The 25542-nt window shown below is 36.9% G+C and overlaps 1 protein-coding gene across 1 annotated transcript in view; it reads right to left on the bottom strand.

Annotated features, from left to right (window-relative positions):
* Nucleotides 1-25268, bottom strand: part of LOC129569245 (kinesin-like protein GA13060) — a 54124-nt gene extending 28856 nt beyond the window's left edge. Inside the window, exons 1-2 of the mRNA XM_055447916.1 lie at nucleotides 25143-25268; nucleotides 19260-20716 (exon numbers count right to left, since the gene is read on the bottom strand). Coding sequence (XP_055303891.1) covers nucleotides 19260-20659 — 1400 coding nt within the window. The 5' untranslated portion in view covers nucleotides 20660-20716; nucleotides 25143-25268. The remainder of the gene's footprint in view (nucleotides 1-19259; nucleotides 20717-25142) is intronic.
* Nucleotides 25269-25542: the final 274 nt, after the last annotated feature.

Below are 25542 nucleotides of genomic sequence, written 5' to 3'. Positions count from 1 at the left end.
CTCGCAGCGAGCTATAGAACGAAGGTGGGAACAAAAACGTGGACAGCGAGAGAGCAAAACACATTCCAAATCCAAACAAAAAGATACTTTTGAAAATGAATGTATTCTTCAAAGTGGCAATAAGAACATGCGAGTGCAACACAAAAATCACAGGTTCACCAAAGAGCCAAGAGAACGAGAGTGATATATAACAAGATAATCCGAGCGCTTTTCTTGTCACTTTTTGTTTACTTTTTGCTTTGCAAGCACACGGCATAAGTTTGGTTTTGTTGGACAGCATTTAGTGTTTCGCTCGCTGTGTGTTTTACTTTTTTTTTTCTTCTCTATTCTCGTTTCCTTGAAAATCCGGTCAATCAACCTCACCGAAATTGGTTCAGGATGTAGACCAGAGTGAAAATGATTATCTATGTTTCGGCTAATTTTCAGTTTGAATTCAAACGTTACAATTTCTTCTCCTCTGCTCCGTGTTGTCAAATTTAAATTTGGACAAATATTTTCATTTCACATTTTAAATTTCAATTTTATTATGTAAATATTTAATGGAATGCGACATTTCCATAGAAAAAGCGACGATTAAAATTTCCATTCACATTTACACGTTATTTCAATTGTTGTGAACGAACAAACCGAAAAAAAAGAGAACAAAACCACAACTCACGACAACGATACTCACTAATAGTAAACACGACTTTTTAAAAACCGAAATGTTCGGAAAATAAACGGAAGCACCATTCCAAAAAATAGAACATTACGAGTCGACGGTGTACGATGAACTGGCATCAAAATCAACCGTTTGAGTTTTTCATTCAGTCAGAGGGGCTCTCGTGTGACGATATGGAAAATGTGCATTTGTAAATCCGTCTCTAGCGTTCACCGAACCGTTTGCACGTGTTGTGTACGGCAGCGCGCCGCAACGTACCTCGCTAACTGTGTATTTTTTGGCGACCGATGGAATAGAAGGATCGTGAAGAGAGTGTCGGCAATCGGATTTTCTCAGTTTATTTCGGTGGGCTCGAAACAGCCGCAACAAATCATCCGTCCCCTGTGAAACAACAAAGGCTGCCGTTCTCTCATGCTGAGTCTTCCGACTCCGATTTTATTGTGCGTTGACAATGAAATAAAAGCCTTTGGCATGAAACAATTGTGAAAATTCATATTTGCTTTTGCAATGGCCACAAAAACCAACCATCCGACGAACGAGCGAACGAGCTAACGAACGAACGAACGCATGCATGATGAAAATGCGTACGATATACGACTCGAAAACACGTGAGTACGAATAGTGAGTGCGGATCGCATTCACTTCAATGGAGTCGTTATACACACAACAATATGCTAAGCAGAATATTTACACTTCTAAATCGCTCCAAACATATTTCGAGTTCTATTTGCATAATGCTAAGTGCACATGAAATGTGTTGACAAACTTCAAAATCAAACCGATCTCAAACGGGTAAATGGGGTTACCGTAAATGCCAAATAAAGCGTTTTTGCGAAAACAAAAGTTAAATGTTTCATAAACCGTGAAATTCATGAACATCAAGACTCTCTCCACACATCACTCCCACTCTGGCCATACTACCGCTCTACCGACCGAGCTGCCAGTAATTACTGCATCTCATATTCAAATATACATTTAAATCATGAATAAATTATCACCAGTTGAGATAATTGAAATGCATAACAGATCATAAATTGCATGCGACAGCGAATCAACAAACATTCATTTGTCTATCGATTACATTTTTTATTCATTACATTTTGAATTGCAGCTGAATAACGAGTAGATGCGATTAACCCTTTGATGCACAATTTTTTGTTTTTGAATCATTTTGATATATGTTTTGTGCCACGATAAATAGAGAAAAACCTCATACTTAGATTTTTGAAAAATTGCGTATTTGTCGAGAAAATCGGAAAAGAGTCAAAAGTGTCAAATCACTATAAAAGCTTGGAAAAATTAAATTTCATAAAACTAATGATGCAGAAAGTTAAATTGATGTGTTTTGGTCCTACGAGTCCTAATTTGACAATTGAAAAGAATGAACAAACCCACAAGATAAGAGGAGCAAAAATGTGGAATTCTGCTATAATTTCGCATTTTTTTTACAGCAGTACATGAACAGAAAAAACTTTCCATTCAGCCAGCCAATTGTAGCCTGTAAAGTATCAAATGAAAGCTAGTTCAATTCCCTACATTTGTTTCCAAACAAGAATGCAAAAATATTCAGTGGTTTCATAGCTATAGCGTATGGCGTATCTGGTTACTTTAGGAACCGAAATGTGATAAAGGGTTAAGTTAGTAAGTGAAAATATTGATTCCGGTTTCGACAGGATATATCTGAACTTAATTCATAATACATATTGCGGAAATGGGCATGAGTTGCAAGAAATGAAGCAGATTGTTGCCATTTCTATATCCGAGGCGAAAATAAAACTAATTTCTATTGCCGAAAATGATCAATATTGCCATATATATTCCACACGAACAAATCAAAATTCTGACTTGATCTAATTTAAGCGATAAGTTGATTATTCAATTATTTCCATAGTTCCGATGTGCTTGATACGGAGAATTTTTTCTTCTTTCGTTTCTTGCATCGAATGAGCGACTTCATACTCATGGTATAACTCATAAACTCGCTACTGACGATGACAAAAATAGCTCGTACTTGAACTTGTAGAGTGTGACTAATTAGTACTGTTCTTATGCGTCGCTTCGTTGACACTATTGGGAATAAAGTTTTACCATGCGCTTCATATTGCCGCTTCCTTATTTACTTTACGTCGTTTTTATTCTACTATCCACGCTTATCTTCGTGCCTTTCATGTTTTACTTAACTATCCTAAAAACAAATGTCATAACAAAGTAGTTGAACTGACAAAAAATTAGGCGATACACAAACGCATGTTATAATATTCATTGCACAACAATCTGTCGTCTCGCAAAACATACTCGTACCGAGCAGCAATTTTCACACCAGCCACCACGACGACAACGACGACGACGATGAAGCAATCGGCCGAGAGCAAGCGAGACACTGAAAGTTTTTTTTCTTTCCGACAGCTCAAGAACGAAACGTAGTCGTTAAATTTGACTCTTGAAACGCTTCGTTCTGCTCATCTACACGTATTTTAATGCATATTTTACAAGCATGAAAAAACCGACACATCTCTTCGCCTCGTCCGACAGACGAGAAAACAATCCAATGACGGGCAAAAAAAAACAACAACAACAACAACAACCGAAAAACACGTTCAATTCCAAGCATCGAAGAAATGACATTTTCTTGCGCTCGTTCGTTTGTACACACAACAATAATAATAGTAATAATGATGTCAACGATGGTGCTATTTGTTCACAATAAATATAATATTTTGTGGGACTTTTTTTTTTCTGACTCTCTTTTTCTTTTCTTCGTTCCGTTTTTTTTCTTGTGTTTGTCATTCGTGTGGATTTTTGAAGACACAACCAAAAAGTACAGATCCATTCGTTCGACCGCAAAACAAACAGCAATTTGTCTCAGACGCTGCATTTTCTGTATGGACTTTGAGCGTATTGTGAAAATGAGAATCTCAAGTAAGTATCAGCAGTGGTCTGGGTACGTACAATTTGTGCGATGCACACAGCCAAAGCCATGGCGGTTGAACAAGCGCCGTTTTTGTTGTAAATAGATGAGATTTGTGAATGTGGATTGTCTCTTTGTCAATTAGACAATCTGTTCTAATTAGCAAACACATGGTATTCTTGTTGTTCGTATTATCTTTCACCGGACTGTGTTATCTCTCTTATTCGAATAGAAAACCACATAATCATGTACTTTGGGCTATGGCACTGGCTCCAGCATTGGATGCTAGAGGAGAAAAAAGACACACCAAACGAACGGACCAGCACATGAGCATTCAGTAAATAAATAAGGAGGTAACCAAATAAAATCACAGAATGATTGTAGCCAGAATAAATCTTGAATATATGGAATAATCGAATAGAATGTCGCATGAATTCAATTCAATGGCCACGAAATAGATTTCCTTGTATGTGCTCGACAAAAGACAAACAAACCCACCAATAAATTCAAAAGCATTGAATTACATCGTACAACAGTTGTCACAGTTTGCGCTACGATATCCAACGTCCGCTCTTGTCTCACCACTCGTGCTCTTTGGATGCGGGCGAACGGCTCTTTTTACTGTGCAATCAACGACGCAAACAAAATGTATCGATGATCATTTCAATTATTATCATAGCATCAAACACGAGAATTTGCAAACGAAAATAAGGAGTGAGCTACAGTGGACTTTTGCTGTAATTTTCCGTCTATACAAATGCAAATTGAAAAGCAGAATTCAACCCTTCAACTTGCCGCATTTTCATACCATTGCATGGAAATGTTGAGTTGACGCCGTCTCGCAAACACAAAATAGATAACAACCCCAAAATTTAACTGATTGAAAGAAGATGGAATTTGTCTGCCGAATTTCGTATTGAAAATATCAATCAATTTTTCAATGACAACGATTACAATTTTCATTCGTATTCCCCTTCGCCACATGACGAATGACAAATAAAAATTTGCTACGTATGCTAAGCTGTGGATTTTGTATCCATGCCATGATCTGTCTAGCATTTTCCATGGATTGTGAGAAAAAAAAATAAACAAAAATATTGAGGTTGAGGTTTGCTGAATCTTTTTTCAATCAATGAAATATTCACATGAATAATAGTGATTGAAAATGTGAATCAATTTCAATCCGAATGTTTTCAGATTTCGAAATAAAGCTTTCCAAAATCTGTGCTCCATTTAAATATTTAAACAGATTTTCAGTGGTTCCAAAATGGCTACTCTTATATGCTTGTTTTGATTCTCTCTCCCTCTCTATCTCCATACCATTCGTTCGCATTGTAACTATCAACCAATCCGAATGTAGTTGAAAACTTTACGTTTTAGTTTTTATACGGTCAAAATGAATTTTATTCGGATTTTTTTCTCCATCCCACATACTGGCATGGTCGGAATATAATAAACTGTCACGAAAACATATGAGTTCCATTGTCCGATATGCATTTCAACTTGCAGATTACAGATATGGTAGCATAAAAACTAAGCCGTAAAAAACTCAAAATCTCATTTCACCGACGCTCGAATGAAAAATTCCACATTTTATTACTAAATAGTCTCGAATTTTTGCATTTTTGGTAAATGGATTTTTTTCTTGTTTGCAAACAGCAATCTTATCAGTTACACTTAAATTAATGTGTCTTCGAAATATATGGCACAAGTTGTATACTTTTTGCATTACAACACATTTGCATGCATATTACATTATAAAATGCAGAATGCAAAAAACAAATTAAAAACTGATTCAGAACACGATTTACATTTTTGTTCTAGTCGAAAAATGCATTACCTTTATGTAGCGGAACAGAGGTGAGATTTTATGAAAACAATCTCCGTAGAGCAAACAAAAAAACGGAGCTCAAAATCCATTCGGCAAAAAAGACTCTTCATAAAAGAGTGAGAAATACTTCGACAAAGTGCGACGACCATTTTAATTCAGTCTAAATAGAATCTGTGAACTTTGTATTTTTCACAAAAATGACATTTCAGATTTTTTCCCGGGCGCCAATAAATCGAAAGCAGAGTCTTTTCCGTTCGCGGCATGACTTGTGGGATTTTTTCTTCACTCCTAAATCCACTCAAAATAGAATTCAAACGGTAATTTATTGAATTTAAAATTGATTTTCAAAATAAATGAAAACCAATCTCGAATTTCCTGATGAAATTTGAAGCTTGCGGTGGATTTTCGTTCCGTGTGGCACATTTGCCGCCTATGTTAGGAACACGGAGAAAGGAAAAAAAAACACAACGAAAACAATCAAACAATGTAACGAAATTTCAACAGTTTCACAAATCTACATTTTAACAAATGCATTTTTTATGGGGTGTATCGACTGACTGAGTGCGCGTTACAATCAATTGAAATGCATGGATATGTTGTTTAATATAAGCAAATCCGAATCCCCTTTTGCAGTCACGCCGAACCATTGCACGGCAGTCGTCGTCGTCATCGTCATCGTCGCCGTCGTCGTCGACGACGTTCAGATTTAATGCAATAAAAATAATCATATTTCAAAATGTGTCAAGGAAACCAGAAATACTGAAACTTGATTTCAGTGAAAACGAAGAAATGGGGAAAAAATGAAATGAAAAAAAAACTCGAAAAACAGTTTGCGGAGAGAGAGAGAGAGAGAGAGAGAGAGAGAGAGAGAGAGAGAGTAAAAAAAAACGAGAAGTGAAAGTAAAAAAGTTAATAAATCAATTTTAAAGTGCTTCATCACACCATCGTTTATAGCTGAGCTCTTGGTAAATGGATTATTGGTCCCTTCGTTTAATTTACCTTTTGCTTGCACCCACATTTCGGATGTTAGTCGTTCCATTTACACGCGGTATGCATTACAACTGTGTAAATTGCTGTGAATCAAGAACCAAAATCCAAACAGATCTCGAACGATGCAGAAACAGACGAAATACAGAACGAAGAGAAGGGAAGGGACATAGAGCAAGCGAGAGAGAGAGAGAGAGAGAGAGAGAGAGAGAGAGAGAGCACGCGAGAGTAAAAAAAGTGTTCAGTCAATATGTCTTTTCGTGTTAGCTACTCTCCTTTCGAATGTATCCATCGTCTTCATGGCTTATAAATTTTACAATCACATGTTCGCAGCACGATCCGACGATATTGTTTACAGCACTCAGCGTGCAATTTGCTGCTATAAATCATTTACTCTTTTCAGCAAAAGTATTGCTCAGTCTCGCTCTATTCCGAAAGAAAAAAAAAATCATCTTTTATTACTTAACTATTTCCCTCTAACGACATCGAATCGGGAAAATATCATGCACATACAACATTATCGTATTTCATTGTAAAAAGTCATCGAATTCTAATTCCTGCGTCCGTTGAACTGACTCATTCACTATTTTTTTTTTTTTTTTTGGAATGCAAGAATCCAAACAGAGAAACATGTATCTATTATGTGTCATCCCCAACAATTATTGAACCCGAAAAAGTCACGTGAATTTATTCAATCCCCATTTCGCTGGTGAACGAATCATACCATCGACAAACTGTTTTCATAGACGATTTGAATGAAGAAAAAAAAGTCGAGTCAGAATTCGATCCAAATCCGAAAGTTTGTATTTAATCAAAATGATTGGTTTACTCATGAGGAAAAGATGTTTTGAATGTGGAAAAAACACGTTTTTTCTCACTTGTTCTTTTTTTATATACAACGCTCAAGAGCACTCAAATTAAGTGCATATATGCATTTCCAATCCGATACGTTGTTTGTGGAAAAATGTATGTGATAATTTGCTGGCGCTTTTAACATCTGAATCATTTGATATGGCATGGATAAAAGAGACCTTGATGAATCGTGTTGCGTTGAATCAATGTCACTAAAGATTTTCGAACCCTCGTTGCTTCGTACATCCGAAAAAGTGACAACTTCTACACTTTGCCATTTTAGGCTATGATGCGTACAAAGAATACGGGGTTATAAATACGCTGTATTTGATGTCGCATTCGGTCTTTCTACATATTTTATTCATTCGAAGCACGTGTCGTTAAAATCATGAAAACTATTAGGAACTTTTCGTATTGGGTTGTTTAGTGTCAATTTCTTGTTTTTGCGTAAACCGACGTGTGAAATATGTGTGTGTGCGTATGTAGGTAGCGGATACGCTGTCGTGCATATAAGTTGTGGCTACGGAGAGGTAAATCGAAGGGGAGAGAACGACTGCAGACATTCGTTGCTTGGTTTCGATTTCAAAGACAAATGGGAATTACCTCTCTCTAAGTGAAACGGAAAACCGCATGAATGTTTTTGGCGAGAAGAGAAAATGTGATTGTGAAAGCAATATTTTTTATGATGGTCTTTTATTAAGCCAATGAAACTAGCTGAACGTTGCAAATAAACATATACGAGACAAACAACCAAATGAACGTCACACGCAGAATTTTTAGTATTCTTTATGATAACCAAAATCCCGTACAGCATTCAGATAATAAGCTCATTTAGATGATTCGACGAACACCCACGATTCCATTTCTTTTCATTAGGAGCGTTATACGTGAACCGGAGTAATTTCAATGCGGTAGCGGCGATCAAACAAAGCTTCGCTCATCCGAAGGCGAACAAATTTCATTGTGACCGAATAGACAGAGAATTTTCTCTCTTGCAATTGCCCAAGGATTCATATTAAAATGATTTACGTGGACATTCTAATACTTTCATTCCGATGGAAAACCTTTTTACAAAAGATAAATGATTTGTGTATCCTGAAAACGAATGGCGCCACAATTTTCTGGTTTTTTTAATTGAATTTCATCGTATGGGCTTCGTTCCTTTTTTGTCTTTCCATTTGATTTGAAAAGTTGATTGCATTTCCGTGCATCTTGTTGAATTTTTGGCGAAAAATGAGCAAATAAAAGACAACCGTTGAACATTCATTCCGCAGAATGCGGAGCCACACTAAAAAAAGAGTTGAAATCGACGAATGCCGGGTCACAATTGATGTTGAGCCGATATGTCTTGCATGTTTGTGATCAATTTAGCATAACTATAAGTAAATCTCTTTCGTTCTTCATAAATCATGCATGGTGAAAATTCGTCTGTATGTTGTGTAAGTCGGGGTCGATACATGGCACGGGACAGAATACAACATTGCAATGCACACACACACACACACACACACTGCAGTCGATCGGATAAATTTGTTCACTCTGCATCCATTGCCGTGTCACAAATGGAATGGTATGCTGGTTCAATGGAATGAGATTAAAAAAAAATGAGCGGGCGATAGAAGGCAGGCAGGCAGGCAAACAAGCAGCATGCATGTGTATGTGTTTGTCTGAGTATGCCGAAAGTAGAGCTCGGAAAATTGATTTATCTATATCACAGTCACATATCACTCATCCAGTTAGACTCAATTCCATTTAATTTCGCATATCTGCACACATATTTGCATAGCATATTCTCTACCGTTGAATTGTGTGAATGACATCGTACACGACTTTTGCTTTAGTTTCAACAATGATGGCATCCCGACACAGACAGGGCACAGAAGAAAAAAAAAACACAACATCGAAAGAGAGTGTTTTTGAATGACAGCAGATGATTCACAAAACATGGAATCTCCTTTTTTTCTCTACATTCTCATTCTCTTGCATTCATTCACTTCACACAACAGAGAAGAAAAAAGAACTATAATCACAATGGGTAGTTGTTAATAGAGTTTCGTCATTCTTTTATCAGTGTTTTTTTCTCTGCCGCTTCTAAATAATGATTGCTTTTTCTGCTGCCAAACGGAGAAATCAAATATTTGGTCTTTCTATTCGAAGTTTATCATGAAGAAGGACAAAAAGAATAGCAACGTATTTCTAATCAAGACTTTTGTTCTGTTTTGCTTTCTTTTTCATCCCATTGGAAATGCCGATACGCAAAAAAAAAAGTGATTGCGAAATAAACACGATGAAAGGCAGAAAGAAAGAGAAATAGAGAGATATTGAAAGAGAGCTGAATGCAAGCAAACAAAGCCGAACTAAACAAAAATGAATAGCAGACAAGTTGACGTTGCATTTGGAATGCTTTACTTCGGAAATGGCGAGTGCATTGAGATTAGTTTGTGAGGACGTAGAGGTGGAGAGACATAACGATGTAAAAATCAAATTCAAACGGAAACTATGCTCTGATTGCTCTCGTACCGTCAATTTGCTGTTCGAACTCTATTTGGCTGCAACGATGGATCTAACCTGATGTTTTAAAGTGAATTGAATTGATCAAATGTACAAACTATCTCGTATTGTACTGGTTTTTTTTGCAGCAAACTATAAGCTACCGGCTACAAAATCACGAATTCATGTTTCCTTTGAAGCACATTCGAAGTCGAAAAAGGACACGAAAAACTCCAACTGAAAAAAGGGAAATTCTCTCTTTAAAATGGAATGGATGGGAGAAGGTAATCGCAGTAATCAACGTTCAACGACAACAGATACAAGTCAATGTTTCATCGCTCCAGAAGAAATCGTTTGCTGAATCATTAGCTCGAATGATGTAACAATATTCGCTCATTATCATCAAATTTGAGAGCACATTTAGGTAAATTTGTTTGCTGCAATCATCGAGTACGGATGCTTGATGCCAAATTACCCTCCAAACAGCAGCAGAAGCGGAATAATCAATAGTTCAACATTGTTCGTTTGCGTAAATTGAGTTTTCCCGAAAATGCAGCAGTAGTCTGCATCCACACTGCTTCTCGGTGTATCGATTTAAGTTGTTATCAATGCCAACAATAACAATGCCACTGTTGGTTGTGTTTATTTTATTAACTCTGACTTAGGCATTTTGCACTTTGCAACGTTGCGCATTGTGTACATCGAATGCCAACGTGCATATTTGATTTTTCATGAATGACACATACGCCATCCACTTTCCAGCTGAAACGCTTTATTTGACCGAATTGCGCTTTGCTTCGGCTCTCACATTTTTTACGGGTTGAACTCTCTCATCCTATCTCCTACCAAATTCAAATGCTCTGTGTACTTTATACAGGTACACAATTACACCGTATCCAATTTTGGTTATTTGATGGTTATAATTCAATGAAACCGGAGTGGCAATGTACCGAAAAACTGGATACGGGCTAGTTTCTCTCTGGCTGCGTGTGTATGTGTATATTGATAATGGTATAACCGAATTATGCCATTTCGTATTTGGAATAGTTTCCGTTTCGATGCTTCACTCCTCTTGCATTGAGCACACTTATTCGATTGCATTTATCAACGGAAAGTGTTACAACAGTACGCTTTGATTTTGCATATGTGCGCACATCGCATTATAAATACATACGTCTGCCTAATTCGGTACGAAAAAAAAAACTTTTCTATGATTTGTTCAAATGGACTGCCATGGAGTGCAATTCTCTGTGGGCATTGTGAACTAATTTTCGGATATTTAAACAGAATATGTATTTTAAATTCGTTTAAAATTTTGTTTTTAGGTTTTGAGGTCCACAAATCGTGGCGCCAGCCACTGCACCACTCTCTCAAGTTCACATCGAAACTTTTCGATACAATGGAAAATGGTGAATTCATCGATTTTATCTTAAGTTGAGCAATCAACGAATAAAAATGTTCTTATTTTCCTTCTCTTTCTTCTTCGACGTTGCTCGTTTCTCCGTTTAATAGTTTTTCTGTTAATGAGCGATTGCAATCTCACTAATTTGTATCGTTGTCGATTGGGAAAAACTTTGGCCAACATTGAAACACAATGAGTTAAATGGAATTATTCGTCCGTTATTTTCCGTGATAAGTACCTTTAATTTATTTCTTTCTCTTTCGCTCTCGCTCTCCCTTTTGTTCTGTTCGCTCTATTCATGCTATGCGAACTATTTCAGAATGTTAATTTTGTGTAGTAAATACGCTCTTCCTGTGCGAACAAAACAAATAAATTCGTTAACATTGGCGGAAATTGAAGCGATTGCTTTGGCCGATGTGAACGATGGAAAAAGTTGAGCTTCTTTCGCTTTCTTCGTCGATGCTTTTTTTTCTCTTCCTTGATTCATATTGAAAACTCGCCGAAAGAAAATGGAAAAAGGAACGAAAGCATTATTATTATCGATATCAAATACACAGCTCGGTTTCGTTCTTGCCAAACAAAGTTTGCATGTTTCGGATACACAGCCGGAGCGGAAAAGTTGTATGGTGCTCTCGCACATACACTTTGTGCACAAATATTAATCTTTACCGATTTATTATTAGATAAAACGGTCGCGCATTTGCTGCATCGCTCAAGTTTGGAACGGGCGAAGAAAGAATTGGACGGGTCAATGTAAAAAGATCGTATAATTTTTCTGCTGAAATTCTCCGTGCACAAAAGCCAACCGTTTTCCGGTTGATATTAAAACTCTTACATGCACACGCGTTTGTATGGCGGCCCGTAATGGATGGCGAGCAAATACTTTACGTGCAATATTTTTAATGCTTGGCGTCTGAGTGTGGGTATGTGTGTGTGTGTGATATCTCTTTGACCACAGCTGGACAAACTATATTAATATATGATTTATTGGTTTCCCTTGGTTTGCAACATCGTCTATGGATGGGCGCGCAACGATGCTCTTGCAACTTGAACGAAGTGATTCAACATTTCCGTCGTGTGATTTAATTGCAGTTTCCTGTTTGACTTTGTCCAATGCAACATTATAAAACGATAAAATACAGTATAATACACCGTAATAATTTCATACATGTCCGTTTTCAATTACAAAAAAATCGACGACAATTTGCCGGAATCCAAGTACGTGGAGATTTTTTGGTCATGAAAAATTCCATTTTTTCGAAATCGAAAGCACTTTTCTCCATCAATTATAGGATTTATTTGGAGGAAGTGCTCCTTCACAGATGCAAAAGATGACTTCAAGGCAATTCAAATTCGACAAGGTTAAGTTTACCCGAAGCGCCAAAAGTAAACATCACTCAAGTGATGCCTAACGCCAAGCTCAACCGACTTCATTTTTCCGGGAAGTGGATTCGAAAACATTCATTAAAATATTTAATTACAGTCACCCCATAATTGCGTTTGTCTGTGTCTGCATAGATTGCGGTACGGATGATGAAATTTCCAACGAAGCGCCAAACAGATTTTGTTGCGCCTCGGTTGGCGAACGCACAGAAATGAACGAACAACCGAACGGGCGAGTCGAGTGAGAGCTGCAGTCAATTTGAATGCTTCCCCCATTTTTCACAAGGTATACAATTTTCTCTTCTCTTTTTATTCCTTCATTTGCTCTTTTTGTACACAATGAGGCGTTTTATGCGTGTATCGGCCCGTGCACTCACTCACACCCTTTCACCCGCTCTCGCGCTCACTCTTTCTCTTGCCGCACAAAAACAATACGTACAGCATGTGTTTGAATTCGGCGCGGCGCTCAACACACCACTGCCACAAGCCGAAAAACATTTGATTATATTTGGTTTTCGCATTAATTTCTATTTATGTTTACGCTACTGCGCTACTTACACGAAAATATGTAATCGTTCGCCTCATTTTCCACAATTCTCTCTCTATACTCTCCTACTCTCTTGCTCTCTGGTGCGCTCACAATGGCATATAAACATGCAGCGACAATTGAATCAAAAGTCAAAAAGGAAAACTGCGACTGGAAGGCGTTTGTTTTGCTATTCGTCGTAAAACAACATTTGTTTGCGGTAAATTCTATTCCGTTTACATTGTATTTCATTATTTTCAGTGTTATTAAACATTTTCTCCTGACTGATTCGTCTAAATCGTGGAAAATATGTCGACGTGGTTGGTGTCATTCTCAAAATTTAATTTTAATGTATACTTTTATTGTCACTCATGCCACACTCACACTTTTCGGTGCTCACTGGGCTGGCTGTAACACTTTGATTGTATTGCTTTCACTGTTTGACGAAGCAAACCAAACATTTGGCAGAGAGATCAAATTCACTTCATTACACCCATTATTTGTCTGCTCTTGATTTATCTCGCTCTCTGTCTCTCCGTAAATTCCATCACTCGAAATAAAGTAATTAATTTTCTAAATTTGACGCAACTTCAAACGGAACGGAACTTCAAATGTCGATAAAACACGAGCATAAAAGTTATAATGGCTTGAGTCATATGTTCACTTCAGGAAATTAAATTGTTAAATTTTCCAAAATTTTATCCACATTTTCAATGGAAAAAGTTATAAAATCAACATCTAAGTAGTTTCGTTAATGGCAAAACAATTCATTTAATGGGCTTGGCATCCGGTTCTTATAGAATTGTTCAACACATTTACCACTTAGACATTGTGCCACTTTAGCACGTTCGGAGATAAACTTCGGAGACCTGACACGTTAACGCCAGTCGAAATATCAACATCATAACGAAACACACCAAACAAACAACAAAACGAACAAGAAGAAAAATCGGATTTTGACGGAGAACATGACAGAAACATTCGGGAGACAAGCGAAACAAAACGAAATATATTTCGGTGAACAGAGTAGTAATGGCTGTAATTGAAATTGAGACTTGTCGGAGAATTCAGCGGCAAAATAGTCGAAGTGCACCGTGCACCGTTGATCTATTCGAAGTGACAGAAGTATTGCAATGTGAAAGGCGAGATATGTAGCGCCATTAAAAAATCATAAAAACGAAGCAGCGTCAAATTCATCTCATGCATACTTTGAGTTATTGCTTTTTGGCGATAGTTGATCAGTTTTCGAACAAAAAACGAAGGCAAAAAAATGAAAATGACTGAAAAGAACCAACACGAGCGCAAACTGACTATCACTCATTGAACAGCTCATTTTGTTCGCGCATAAATTTCGCGCTATGGTCATTTAGCGTTCATTTCAAACAAATTACGCACTTGAAAGATTTTATGGGAAACTTTACCATTTCATGCAACCAACTTATGAATAGAGACAGTGTTTCAAACAGTTTTTTCTCTGCTTTTAATGATAAAGGATAATGAAACGCATCGAGATGTTATGCTCGGCGGCAAATATTTTTTAAAAAAAAGTGCGATTACACGAATGAGTGCTATATCCAACACAAATTAATGCTGTACACCGAAAACCGCACGACTCGAGTGTATTCAGTTGCTGCTCGATGCCTGTGTATTTTGTTCATTTGCTGGATAATTCAAGGTTCTCATTCCGCCGCACTTTGCTCTAAGCAAACCTCGAACATGAATACAATTTTATACACCCATCATGGATGATGCAATCACCATCAAATTCCAAATGCGTTTGCTCGAAGGGATCTATTTGTGTATTAGATAGAAAATTGAATGACTGAAATTTTTGCCATGCATATTTCGAGTTGATTTCATAGTTTACCGCTTTGATTTAAATCCATATCAAAATGTGGCTCGTTGTGTCAGTGGAACCGTTTAACGAGCGATTTTCATAAATGTCACGTTTTGACATTTTATAAAGATTTTCGAATCATAATTCCATGATTTTCACGATGACATAAAACGTTGAACATAATAAATGATTGCTGTTCGGCAGCGTTTCGGTAGTAAAATATCCCGAAGAACTTTTGCTCCAAAATAACAAATGACAAAATACGACGCAGCACGAAATTTTTCGAGATTTACGACACACACACACACACACACACTCATTCGTACACAGCCATAGCACCGTCGAATACGCGCATACGAGTATAAATTGAAATATGGAGAAAAGCTTGTCAACGGATAACATATAAATCAAGACAATTTCCCTATCATAAAAAAAATTGTGTGCATGCACAATCCAAAATGAAATTATTTGAGATTTTGTCACACACACACACACACAGAGAGAGAGAGAGAGAGAGAAAGAGCCACATGCATGCAAGCACGGAATATTCGCTAATAACATTTTGATGCGATATGAATCGAGTGTAGTAATTTTCTCGTTGTGAAGCAATGTCGACAATGTGTTGAAGCCGCAATCGAACGCTTTATTTGAAAACCGCTCAAATATTCGATGACTGAATCTGAAGCTAGGATTGATTTTATGATCGCAATCGATCTATTAGCAATATTCCGCTTGAAATCGAATGAAATAAACAAACGAGATGCATCGACAGTGGAAATTTATAGTTTCCAGAAGAAATTCAAAGTTTACTGCACAATTGTGGGAAATAATAAAATGTGTGCATATGCATAGTCAAAGTTTCAAATACTGAAGCATGAGGTTTATTGATTAATCAAAATTTATGTGCCACTTCACACATGATGTGATTAAAAAGAGACCGTTTTGATTTAATTCAACTTAATCCGCGCAATCAAATTCAATTGTTGTTGCAAATCTACGGTGGTACACAGATTTTAGCATAAGCTCACTACACACCGGTTGGCTTTGGCTTTGACTAAATCACTTGAAACTCATTACTTTGTGGAAATCTATATTATTGAGCAAATTTGTGCACTGATTTAATCAACAACATATTGTTGTCGCATATTGTGTTGTCGTATGCTTCGTTGACTGCCTGCACACGCCAGCCTGCCGAATTTGGATGTCGTCATTCAATTTCCATTCCTTATTTGCCCTCATATGAATCTATTTATAAGCACATTGGTAAGCATCCGTTTCGGTGGTTGTTATGGTTCGGTAGCGTTTCGAATCGAAGTCAATATATTTCGATGGTACATAAAAGAGCAACAAAGCGGGACTGGCACGCATTTTGGGGCCATAACACACGCGTTCACTCGTTCAGACCCAGAACAAGTAAGGCAAACAAGAAAACAATTTCTCAACATGCTTTTCTCCAATAAACAATTCATTTATATTCACTAAAACTAATTACACTCATTATCTGTCGGGATGGAGCACTGACACGACGACTTTCTTTTGTATCTCGCATTTCACGCAGACGTTGAGCGGTTGCTCGATTTCACAGTGTGATTTCCGAAAATAATATATGGCAAAGTGTGAATGGTAAACATATTGGATGCTGTGTATCAGTCACACGCATTCCGAGGCTACGCAGCAAAATGTCTGAATGTCGGCTTTTCATGACAACTATGTATACACACAGTGAATGTTTTGGCTCGCAGGAAATGTTATGTGTATCTGACACGCGTCTGCATCATTACTTTGACTCATATCCATCCAAACTTTGACTTTTGACATTATTACTCTCACTCTCCATCGCTCTCTCTCTCTCTCGTCAGAATGATGCCGGAGCTCCTTTTGTTGATCACACTCACTTGTACAAATGATGTGTTTTATTTACGGATAATAATCCTAATTCAATATACAGGAAACGAATCAAATTCAATCCCATATTTCAATTGGTTGGTTTCGTATCCCAAAACTTTTGGAATTCATCGAATCTCTCTGCCTCTCTGGCTCTTGCTCAAATCATGAGAAAAATTTGTTGAGTAAAAAAGGCAAAACGAAATAATTGTTTTCACTAGAACTGACTAGAACATTCTCTGTTAGAAGACATGCCGAACCGATGAAAGCGAATACTTTTGAAAAGATTTATGAAGAAAATGCAGCAGCAAGAATAATTTCCAAAGTACTAGTAAAACAAATCATCAAAAGACTATGGTTATTGTGTTCGGTATTCAATGTTCATGTCGCTGAAGTTTTCTTGTGAAATTTCACAAGTGTTTCACTTGGCGTGTGATTCAGATTCGCATTCGCATTTCTGTAACATAGCGGCGAATCATTGTTCCATTAGAGGGAGTGAAAGAGGACTAAATGCTCGGCACTGTCAAACAATAAATTCATTTCCTGTGTCAGTGCTTCGATTTTATTTTTCCTCTGCCCGTGCTCTGCATTTGTTGTTCACCGTTTAACATGCTGTCTAGCCTGTTCGTCTCTTTGTCTCTTTGACTTAATTTATATGGTATTAACTTGTGAATATTGTGTATTGCTCTTCAATTGTTTCAGTGTGTTTTGGTTCGGCATCACACAGCAACACAGCATCGGGAGTCCCATTCGAAATAATACGAAAATGAAAGTGCACCAAACGGGAGTCACTTGACAACCAAAAATGGAATTCTTGCAAGGGAAGAAAAATAGAGTGTTTGACTGGAGCCAAGATGTAAATACCATGGACTTAACAAATTTTATTTCATTTTTTTTTCTCCGTTCAAAAAGGAAAATTGAAAACATTGAGTTATGGCTGTTGCTGGTGGTGCTACTGGTGAAAACATTAGACTTTATCGAGGGTGGAATGCTCGAACCAAACACAGCCGAACACCATATAATGACTTATAAATTTCTGGGGCGGAAAAGTATTCCAGTTCAACAATTGATAGTTTTAAGCATTTGAAAACAAATTGAATAAAATAGAAGAAGCGAGAAAATTTACTTGTTTTCGGACTGTAGATAACGGTTATAGAACTACATTTGTTACAGCTGTGTCAACATAAATCTGCTCGAAGAAGAGACGATGAAAAAAAAAAACAACCGACCGGATTCCGAAATTTAAAAGCCGAGAAACAGAGAACAAAGAAAAAACGGTGCAGCAGTGATCAACGGCAAGAAATGAACGGGACTTTATCGTTTACACACATTCGTTTTAAGACCTTCGTAAAGATGCCGTTTGAACAGAAGGTTGCGTAAATTGCATGGGCTTCCAGATAATGGAATATTAATTTGAATCCAAATGAACAATTGCAACTGAAACAAGCAGCGATCTTGTCAACTGAAACAAGTTTTCCGCAAAGTCTTTTCACTCGTACGGAACACACAAAATGTTAAAATTTAACAAGTTCACCATGGGAAAAAGAAATGTGAAAACAATTATCCGCGGGAAGGCTATAAAACTTATCCCGTTCTTGGAATTCTTGGCACAAAACCATTTCCATGGCAAAATAATTTATTCAAATGGTTTCCAATCCAAAGCGCTCTGCAATATGAATATATGATTCTTGCCATTAAATTGATTCAGTTCTTCTTATCTCGTAGAGTTCTTGTGATGTTCGGCGTTTTTTTTTTCCTTTTTCTTTTCTTTTCCTTCGTTCTCTTCATCACATTGTGTGCAGTTTTTGCTGGTTGCGCTCGACTTGTTATAGCAATGAAATAAGCCAAAAGTCGGAATTGTAACTTATGGTTTTGAAATGTTTTTTTTTTTTGCTCAGCACACATCTACACACATTTGCTGCGCTACCGCGCTATGTAGCACCTACAGCGCATATAATGGCAATCATAACACATTGAAGCTTGTAGAGGGAGTGAGACAGAGTCATAATGTCAGGAGAAAAAAAGTCAACATGGAAAGAAAAGCAGTGCTCATACTCAAGCCAAAGCATACAAATACACGGCACATCGAGTCTCTCTTAAACTCGTATTTCAATTTTATTATTGTTTTTTTCTTTCTTCTGCTTTCTTTCTTTCTTTGCTCGAGATATGTTTATCGTTTGCGATTTTTCCATTTCCACTTGCCACAAATTTCAGTGAGCAATTTTCTTTATTTTTCATTCTTATGTGTATCTTATGTTGTGTGATGCCGCGCCACTTCTTCCCAGTTCCTGCACCACTCATGTTTCGATACATCGAATGCAAGGAGACGAGAATGCGAACGAAACAAAACAAAGAAATTAAAACAAAAACGAACGAACGAAATGGCGAAAAAAGCACCAGCGACGAAGATGGCACCGAAGAAAAGACGAAAAAGGAAAAGTATAGGCAACAAAACGAAAGGAAATAAATTATTGTGAATTTATTGTGTAACAACCAACCTTGCAAAATAAGCAGCTGCTGCCATCGCTTGTGCCGTTTCCAGCATTATATTAATTTTACTGTTACTTGTGTATTCAGAATTTGTGGCCGGCGTTGATTCACCACCACCACCACCAGAAGCACTCGATGTTGTTAAGGCATTCACGAATGTAGTATTACATGCGACTTTGGCATTCACACCAGATACAACCGAAAGTGATGCCGTTTTTGCAATGCTGCCCAATGCTGGCGCTGATAAAGAATCTTCACGGTGACTGTGACTCCCTCCGATCGGTTGTCCACGTTGGCCACGTTCCAAACAAATATTGCCACTAATTCTATTATACGGTTGATTCAAAACACCAACACCACCCGTGTTTTTGTACAGCTGACAATCGGCGTCGTTGATTTCACTCTTTATTTGTTTGTTGTGACCGTTGTAGCCGTTGAGCGGTAACGGGCAAAAAAGCTTATTCTTTTCAATTACACCCGGCTGCACATACACAAAACCCATTCCATTTGGAATTTGTGTTTCATTCGAATATGCATAAAGGCGGTGTCTTTGTTCGGCCGCTTGCATGCAAACATTAGCCGCTGCCATCGCCGTCGTCGTTGTCGTTGTGTGGCCATGGCGCAAATCATTCGGTGCACTTTTGTTTATTTGTTCCGGTAACATTTTTCCCGTAGATGATGCATTAGCATCAAAAAAATTGATTTGCTTATGAAAATGTTGCTGTTCGGCCGATGGAATTGGTGGACGATTTGTCAGGCGGAATTTTACACTCTTTTTTGCTATGCATGGTTCAGCGGCGATTGTCAATTGAGGATCAATATGTCGACGCAATAATGCAGACTGTGAATGCAATTCTGCTCTTAGCAATGGTAGCGGTGTTGATGCCACCATCCGTAGCTCGTTTTGATACAAATTATTATTGAAATTGGTTTCAGTTGGTTGAGTATTACTGACGCCAGTCTCTCGGTTTTTTCGCCCATTTGATGCACATTTGTTTGCCCATTTGTCATCCACAATTCGTTCGAACTTCGTCTGGTTCAACAAGTGCTTCTCGTATATTCCGTGCCATAAATTTGTCGGTGCTTTCGAAATTTGATTAAAATTGCGCGTCGTCGTCGTCGTCATCATCGTTGTCGTTGTCGGTATTCGAGACTGTTTGTATTGAACGTTTGATTGCTGTACTTGTGCCGATGCAATGCCGTTCTCCCGATGCTCACGTGAATCGCCTTCACACTCACGTATCGATACAAGTGGATATTTTTGTAGGGGCTGCGACGTTGTTTGTGCCGCTTGCAGGTGATTCAGTCGAGTAGTTTTTCGAAGAGGTGATTTAATCATTGCAGTGGCAGAAGCAGCAGCAACGATCTTGTGATTTTTGTCCGGATAATTGTTTTGATTCGTAATCATGTTCGATTTTCTTCCACTTTTCGATATGTCACTTGATCGGATTTACGTTTCAAGGCTCTGTAATTAAAAAAGAAGAACAAAGTTTCAATTCAATGACCAAATGAGGGAAAAAAAATTAAATTTTCTGTTTGTTTGCAGTGGAAAAATACAGACTTGAATATTGATTAAGTAATTTGCCACAATTCGCCGGATCCAGCGAGGGGAACGAACGAAAAACATCAGCGGAAAGAGCCAGACTGAGATAAATCTTGGCAAAATGAAGAACGTCGTCATTAAGAACCATTCCTAAATAAAGATAAGCTAGATATGCTTGTTAGACTACAGTCGCACTACGCGAATGAACGTAGCTGAAAATTCGGGCGTTTCCGACCCAAAAGAGATTTGATTTTTTTATTGCCTTTTCCGCTGTTATTATGGAACGATTATTTTAACAAAGTCCGCCGATTTTTGGCCATTTTCTGCTTCATTTGTGGCATTTAATGGCGTTATCTTTTCGAATTTGTTTTCGATGACGTTCCATATGCTTGTGCATTTCTCGTTTTAATCAGAGCAGAATGGGAATTTAAAAGAAAAACATCTTGCAAATGAAACGATTCAATTAGTATCATTTTGGCGAATATTATTTTCGATGTCTCGAGTGCAATTCGCTCACAATTCGATAGGTAAGTTCGAAAACAATGGAACAAAACAGAACTTTTAATACGTGCCCATACTTGCCGGTAATGAACGAGAAATAGAATATGAGGAAAAACTTTTGATAGACTGCATGAGGTTTTTGTGCAAAAATGACTGCAATAAAACGATTTGTAATGCCACAAGAACAAGTTTCCGTTAAGCAGATTTCGTTGGGAATGAACTTTTCTGCAGTAAACACCATTTCGAATCATACTCGGTACGGAATAAATTCTTGTATGTGTATGGAAACAATGTGTGTACGGACGATGGTTCGAAATTCATTCAATCAAAAGCTTGTAGTGCCATTCAGAACTACAGTTTAATCAATCCGATTTATATTATTGCGAAAATTTTTGGGCTCGACCACTAGAAAATCACTTCATGTGTGTTTGTCGATGAATGAAGTTTCGTCTTTTGCAAGAAGTGGCTCCAGCATACCAATCAATGTTGTGGTAGCATCGCTACGCACTCAAACACACGAATACGAATGAATGGACTCTTACAATGTTTATATGTTTGAATGAATTCGAGAAGACTTTTAGTCTTTGTCTGTGTCTTTTGCCGAAAACAAACATCCAAAATACCATTTCTAATGAACCTAATTAAGAGAATTTATACGGAGCAATTAAATTTTATGCGAAATAAATGAAGCCCGTAATGAGCTTAATTTGTAATAACATTTGAATAAATCGCAATATGGTGGCATGGGAACCAATGATTTTTCATACACGCGCTGAGACGGGTGGACTGAGAGAAATTACACAGCGAAAAGAGTGTAATACACGCAAAACCACCACTTTTATTCTCATTTTTATAATCGAAGCAATTTCGTCTGCATTTCATACACTGCGGTGTGCTGGTTACTTGGTTCTAAGAAACAATGTATTGAGGTCTTGCAAGGTAACATATTTTCTAATAAAAATGTGATCCCATTGCAGTTTAATTGCTCACGCATTTAAACGTATAATAAATTGACTGTAGAAAGCAAAAAAATGGCTTTCACTGTACGAAGAAAGTTTTTTTTTCATAAAAAAAAGACGGCAAATACAGGATTTACACCATATGCCAAGACTCACATGATTTTATGAAACAATTAAATTTCATATCAATTCAAAATATCCTTTTAATTACATGAAAAAAAAGATCTTGTTCATATTCAAAATCATAATACGTACATGATACACTGTATTATTGATACAAGTTGTAGCATACAACTATGTTAGAGAATTAATTCGCTAATAAAAGATGTGATTTACAAGGTTTGATATAAACGATTTAATATTTACGATTAGAAGAAAAATATCATTTTCAAAAGACTTGAGTCGTTTCATTTTTCTTGGATATTCAAAAAGCAGCAGTAGCATTTTTCTAATTTTAATATTGTATACCATTCATGTTGCCACTTGCAGTCAGTTTTTGATACATTTTCAAATTTTTATGAAGAGTAAATGATCTACGTTCAAAATCAACCACATCTATAGCTATAAGACTTTTTTTTATTAGAATTGATTAACTTTCATCGACATTGTCCCGATTTAAATACGACCGGAGTATCATTTTTTTTTATTCATTTCAACAGCCTGCCACATTCAATACAAGAGTGGGTATTGTGTGTGATCACTTGAATGAATGGGAATTGATAAGAAATACACTGCTCTTTAGCATTTGAATTGAGTGCTATCAATTAAATGTGAAAGAGAAAACTTTCAGCAATCTATTTCTGTGTTTAAACGCCAGCCAAGACAATGCGTCAAATATAGTGCAGATTAAATGGAATGTGTCTGAAATGTTAGTAAGCCTGTTTAGATAATGATTTTGAAATAATCTCGGATTAATCTCAATTTTCGACAAATTATGAATAAAGGAATGAATGCATTCGAATTTAACCCACTTTAATACCAGGTATCTTGCTCTATGTCTGCGTTAATTCGATTGCATTGTGTTGATGCAAATGAGAAATGTATTCAATGATTTTACAACACTCTATTCTCTTTGGAATTTATGTGTGAATGCGTTCAAAAGAGAGAGGCCCTCTAGCGAACGTCAATGAAACTGAGAAAAAGGGGCATTGGTTTGCGTCTTCAATCGCGAGTGTGTGTGTGCTACACTCGAGCACAAACAATGATATTGCCGTACTATTTGTTTTGCCGGCATAGCCATTGCGTTGGTTGCAGCAAACGGGAAACGCATTCGAGCTTCCTCTATTTGAGTTCTTTATTTGTTCTATTTTTCAATTTCCCAAATGATGCATGAACCACTCAATAGATTGAATTGAAAAATATGCAATGAAGAAATTACTGGCCACCCAATAAATTTAAATGGAAAAAAGATTTCATTCCATTGATGCGGCATCATCTTCCACCATTATTGAATTCAGTTCAATTGAATATTTTAAATCAACTTGACTATAAATTTAATATTCACTAATTGAAGTCATGGAATCAAGCTGCTGACACAAGCAAAGTGACAAAAAAAAACTGCGATTTAAACTCCCAATTCAACAATGGCCAAACAATATAATAATAAATTGATGGAACAATGTGTACACAGATTTTTTGTTCACTCTCTGTCTGAATGTCGCTCTCGCTCTCTTGTTTTCATTCGATTATCTATCACCATTAATAAAATTGATGAAAAGACAATAGCGAGAGTGAACAATGCAATTGAACAATATCAACATTTGTTCGGATTAACTTGGTTTCGAGCACATGTATTACGCAGAAACAAGAGACGCAACACACATTTATATGTATTTTAAAACGAACTGCAAAGTATGATAAAACATATCTTGTTCATACACATAGTTGAATTCCCCTCTGTAACAGCACGCGCGCGCTCAGCATGCAGCCACGGAAAAAAAGCATAATGGCAATAATGCATTTTAAATATTTATTCAGAAACAAATAATAATAATAATTGTTTACATTGCCCGATTACACACAGGCAGTGTGTAAATGATAGCTCATTTGTTCCTTGTTGAAGGGAACACAAACACAACAAGAATGAGCACACACTTTTTTTTTGTGTTCACTTGAAATTTGTTGGTAATCTGTTCATTTGGTTTATATTGATTCGTGTGCACTCTACAGCAGCAGCAGTGGCAGAATAGTTTTTTCTTTCGTGAGGCCGACATATCGACAATTGAAATGCATGGCGCCTTTCTGATTAAAAGAGATGCTGGCAAACAAGCAAATCAAAAATGTATGTTGATAAAACGGCATCATCCGCCATATTCCGTGGAATATATATATATATATTGGCACAAAGACAAAACATATGCTCAATCACTCACATTACCGTTATTGTTGGTTCTTTTTCGTTCGTTCGTTGTCTTCTTCTTAATACTTTCGATTTTAAAAGGCAAGCATAACGAGAAAATGTGTAGAAGAAACATAAAATTGTGTGTTGTTTACATGGAAAATCTATCCGAATATGTGCATTTATATGGTATTTTGAGCGATTGAAAACGATTCACACATATGCAAACGCACATAAACTCAATTGCCGACTTGCTGACAGACGATCCGTACATTACTGAAAAAATTTACTTGCACATCGTTCGGTATAGTTCATAGACAAATGTACTGTAATTTAATGTGAACCCATACTGCATCATAGTACACTCATACATACGGTTCAAGTAGTCCGTTCTCTAAACATAATTCCGTGTGTTTTTTTTTCTTTGTGTATTTTTCTTACTGAAACGTTGAAATCGAAGGGATAGAGACGTGAGAGCAAAAAAAACAAACAAACCTGTAAACAATAAAATAAACATAAATTTCATTCTGTTGGTGCTAAACATACTCACACTCTCTATTTTTCGCCTGAATTTCAAACTATTCCATGCATTCGTTTGTGTTTCGAATTGCTCAAGTTGGGAAATCGATTCGATTGCAAAATTACACACGTAATTCCGCTGATCATAGTTGTTACTGATTTTTCCTTCTTCTTTTAACTGTATGCAGTTTATTGACTCATAATATAATGGAATTTCCTTGGAAAACATGGATGATATTCTCTATCGATATTTTAGATCCATTTGAATAAAGTGCATACATTGTCAACGGTTCAATGGCCCATCTTTTTTTTTTTTTTTTTCTTAATCGGAAATATGATCAAATACACCACACTTAACTTTCTAGTGAATGAACGGTATTTCAACAAAACACTGTTTGCTATCGATATGTGTTTTTCTTTTCTCTCTCGCG

The sequence above is a fragment of the Sitodiplosis mosellana genome, unplaced genomic scaffold, assembly GCF_009176505.1.
Source record: "Sitodiplosis mosellana isolate CC-2019 unplaced genomic scaffold, AAFC_SMos_1.0 Smas_scaffold_30, whole genome shotgun sequence".
Classification (NCBI taxonomy): domain Eukaryota; kingdom Metazoa; phylum Arthropoda; class Insecta; order Diptera; family Cecidomyiidae; genus Sitodiplosis; species Sitodiplosis mosellana.
The sequence above is the reverse complement of the archived record's forward strand: the minus strand, read 5'-3'. Positions and strand labels throughout refer to the sequence as shown.